The sequence below is a fragment of the Nicotiana tabacum genome, chromosome 15, assembly GCF_000715075.1.
Source record: "Nicotiana tabacum cultivar K326 chromosome 15, ASM71507v2, whole genome shotgun sequence".
Classification (NCBI taxonomy): domain Eukaryota; kingdom Viridiplantae; phylum Streptophyta; class Magnoliopsida; order Solanales; family Solanaceae; genus Nicotiana; species Nicotiana tabacum.
This window is the reverse complement of record NC_134094.1, coordinates 130,458,750-130,462,765: the sequence shown is the minus strand read 5'-3', so window position 1 is coordinate 130,462,765 and position 4,016 is coordinate 130,458,750. Positions and strand designations below refer to the sequence as shown.

General features: G+C 34.0%; 1 protein-coding gene across 1 annotated transcript; it reads left to right on the top strand.

The window, feature by feature from the left end:
• The first annotated feature begins 270 nt into the window (after window positions 1-270).
• LOC107830240 (UDP-glucuronate 4-epimerase 6) lies at window positions 271-2,611 on the top strand. Its single transcript, XM_016657742.2, has 2 exons — window positions 271-685; window positions 1,150-2,611. The coding sequence occupies exons 1-2, from the start codon at window positions 361-363 to the stop codon at window positions 2,184-2,186; spliced, it is 1,362 nt and encodes a 453-aa protein (XP_016513228.1). The 5' UTR covers window positions 271-360; the 3' UTR covers window positions 2,187-2,611.
• Window positions 2,612-4,016: the final 1,405 nt, after the last annotated feature.

Genomic DNA, 4,016 nt, shown 5'->3' with positions numbered 1-4,016 from the left:
ATAGTATAATAACCAAAGTTCACCGTTCGAAGCACGTAAAAATGAATATAATTCAGTTTGTTCTTATTACTATTATTATTGTTGTTATTTTTAGTATATACCAATTTAAACTAATGATAAACAAAGCTATATACTAAAAACAAATGTGGTATCAAACAAACACAATCCCAAAATTTTCTCTCCCCTTTCTTTGGTCCACCACTCTTTTATTTTTATCCCTCTCTCCATTTCTCTATCATTTCTCCTATTTTTCCTTTATATAATCCTCTAATCTTCACTTATTCTCCTTAGGGACTAGCTCAACAAAAGCAAATCCCAATACCATTCCCAATTCCTCAATTTCAGTTCATTCTTGTAACAATGGCATCTTCACTTGATACAAGCAAAGTAATGAAATTAGAGAGATATAATAGCTATATTCGAAGAGTAAATAGCTCAAAACTTATTGCAGCTTCTTCTAAGCTTCTTTTTAGAGTTACTCTTTTAGTAGCTCTTTTGCTAATTTTTTTCTTTACCATAAATTACCATCCTTTAAATTCAGAAAATACTCCACATCATCATATTCACACCACCACTCATAGCCTCCTCTCCTCCGCCTTCTACGGCGGCGGCGCCGCTTGGGAAAAACAAGTCCGCCACTCTTCCACTCCTAGGCGTGCCAATGGTTTATCCGTATTGGTTACAGGTTAGATCAAAGATATATAGGTGAAAATTTTAAAAATTATTACTGCTTTCTGTTTCAATTTAGATCACAATTTTCTTATTAGTCCATTCCAAAAAAAAAGTATGTGTTTCTATAATTAAAAATAATTCAAACTTTAAACTTTTTATTTTACTCATTTTACCTTTAATAAGAAGTTTTTATAACCATACAAACGTCATGGCTCTACAAAATTTTTACCCATTAAACTTTTAAGATCACAAGTTGCAAAAGTTTCTTTTTTTTAAACTCCGTGTTGAATCAAACTAAGCGTCTATTGGAAATAGTCTCTCTTCTAGGATAGGTGTAAGGCTGCGTACATACTACACTTTCAAAACGACACTTGTGAGGATTAATTGGGTTTAATTTGTTGTTGTTTTTGTATGTTTCTAGTTGAGATTTTCAAAAAATGTAAAATTAGAGATTAAATACTGAATCCTCTTTTGCAGGTGCGGCTGGCTTTGTTGGTTCTCACTGTTCAATGGCATTGAAGAAACGTGGGGACGGAGTCTTGGGAATAGACAACTTCAACTCCTATTACGACCCATTATTGAAACGTGGGCGTCAGAAGTTACTGGCGCAGCACGAGATCTTTATCGTGGAAGGTGATATAAATGATGCCGAGTTGTTATCCAAACTATTTGATATTGTTCCATTTACACACGTCCTTCACTTGGCCGCGCAAGCGGGTGTAAGGTATGCGATGAAAAATCCACAATCTTACATCAAGTCGAATATAGGAGGATTTGTTAACTTATTGGAGATGGTCAAGTTAGCTAACCCTCAACCCGCAATCGTCTGGGCATCGTCCAGTTCGGTTTACGGGTTGAACACAAATGTACCTTTTTCTGAAAATCATCGTACGGATCAACCCGCTAGCCTTTATGCCGCCACAAAAAAAGCCGGTGAAGAAATTGCACATACATATAACCACATTTACGGTCTTTCTTTAACTGCATTAAGGTTTTTTACTGTTTATGGACCGTGGGGTAGACCAGACATGGCCTATTTTTTCTTCACTAAGGACATGACACAAGGGAAACCAATAAATGTGTACGTAACACAAGATGATAAAGAGGTGGCGCGTGACTTCACGTACATCGACGACATCGTTAAAGGGTGTCTCGGGGCACTTGACACGGCGGAGAAGAGCACCGGTAGCGGCGGCAAAAAGAAAGGTCCGGCGCAGTTAAGAGTGTACAATTTGGGTAACACTTCACCTGTGTCGGTGAAGAAGTTGGTGACAATTTTGGAAAGTTTATTAAATGTGAAGGCTAAAAAGAATGTGATTAAAATGCCAAGAAATGGTGATGTCCCATTTACACATGCTAATGTGTCTTTGGCTTATAGGGATTTTGGATATAAGCCAACCACAGATTTGTCAAGTGGATTGAGGAAGTTTGTTAAGTGGTATTTGAGTTATTATGGGATTCAATCAAAGGTAAATAAGGAATTAGACTCCCCTAATGACCATTCCGAAGATTAAGTAATAACAGTGGTATTCAGCTCATTTTGCCCGAATTCCACATGTTACTTTGGATAATTCTATCATCTAAAGCTTAGGTAGATGGAAAGCAAAAAAGATTTTTGTTTTTTCACATATTTACACTTTTCTTTTTTCCCTTTTTATTGATGTATTTGAATATATATTGAAGTGTATTTTTATATTTTTTAGAAATTAGAGTATAGGCATATAATTTATATAACAAGTGGGAGAAGGGTGGGCAAGTGTAGATCTGTGAAGTGGGGTTGTAATAAATGTTTTAGTAGTCTTGTTTGTATGTAAGATTATTAGGAAAAGGAAAAATAGGCTGGAATTCTGTAAAACAATTAGTGCAGATCAGCCTCTCAATCAAATCAAGAATTGTAATGAGTTGGAATAGCAATGATGATTAAATCAAGATTCTCTTCTATGCTTTCTTTTGCTTTATTTAATTATTTATTTGATTTTTTATTCGTGATCTTTTGTATTGTTTTTATATTTAAAGAATTAAAAAGGAGTTTTGGCTTTTCTTTTTCTCCTTTGATAGCAAGTTGATCGTATGAGATCTTCTAGAAGATACCTTCATTGATTGGAGATAAGTAAAATTCTCCGAAATTCATATTTCATAGTACACCATTCATCTACAAATTTCTTGTATAATTTAAATGACATAATTTAATTTCTTTTATCCGTATAATTATTTTTGACATATGAGAGAATGTAGGTCAACTTCGTATTAGAAAACAAGACTTGAAAAGTTTAATTGAAAAAAGAAGAGAAAATGCAAGAGATTCCTTAAAACCAAACTGAAGCTGCACATCCTGTTCCAAGGATATATCAGTAGGCAATTACAAGACAAGAGCATTTACTCTTGTACTTTTTCTTTGTGTTTTATCCCTTTCTCGTGATTTAAAGAATTGGAAAGGAAGGACAATAATAAGTAGCATACCTTCGTACTTGTTTTGCCCAAAACTTATAAACTTTTTGCAACTACTATTCTCCCTAGGGTCGTTTAGCTATCTTTAGTCCTTCAGCTATAGTATCAAAGAACCGTACGGTGCACAAATCATCTCGTATTTATGCAGAGTTCGGAGAATAGCATCCCAAGGAGTTTGATATAGACAGTCTATCTTGATGCAAGTATAAGAGACTGATTTTACAACTCAAACTCATGATATATAGGCCACACAGAGACAACTTTAACATTGCTTCAAGACTTTCCTAACTCTACCAACAACTATCATACATATGCACACACAAAAAGTTGTGTGATATATCTTAACTATGACTATTTGGTATGCACTCTCAACCTTATTTTATTATTTAATTATAATAAGTTTATATAGTACCATTTAGCGTAAATACCGAAAATGCTCATAAGTATTTTCCGATCATCTCTCATTTATTTGCATGTTTCTCTGCAATTAGTAAGGAGCACTATGAAAGTTGCATGCAGCTAATTATTAATGTTATGACATGGAAGGCTGATATGACTGAAAATATTTAATGCTGTTGTTTCTTAAGTTGCTATCTATATTCTTTTCTTGCTTTTCAAAGAGCAAAACGCAATTTGTCCTCTATCCGAATATCATAATGCTATCTATAAACTTTGTCAACCTCAAACACCAACGCTAAAGATCTAAATATACAACAAACAATAAACTCGGTATAATTCTATAAATGGGGCATGAGAAAGATAGTATGTATGCAAATTTTACCCTTACCTAATAGAAGTAGAAATATTATTTGCGATAGACCTCGGTTTAGGAAAAAAAGGAAGCAGTAGAAATAGATAGTAACATCAACAAAATAATAAGATAACTTAAACGAACG

What these genes read in the sequence shown, in the direction of transcription:
- LOC107830240 (XM_016657742.2), top strand. Translation starts at nt 361, where the DNA reads ATGGCATCTTCACTTGATACAAGCAAAGTAATGAAATTAGAGAGATAT. An exon ending in TTTATCCGTATTGGTTACAG is followed by an intron (nt 686 to 1,149) that starts GTTAGATCAAAG and finishes CCTCTTTTGCAG; the next exon opens with GTGCGGCTGGCTTTGTTGGT.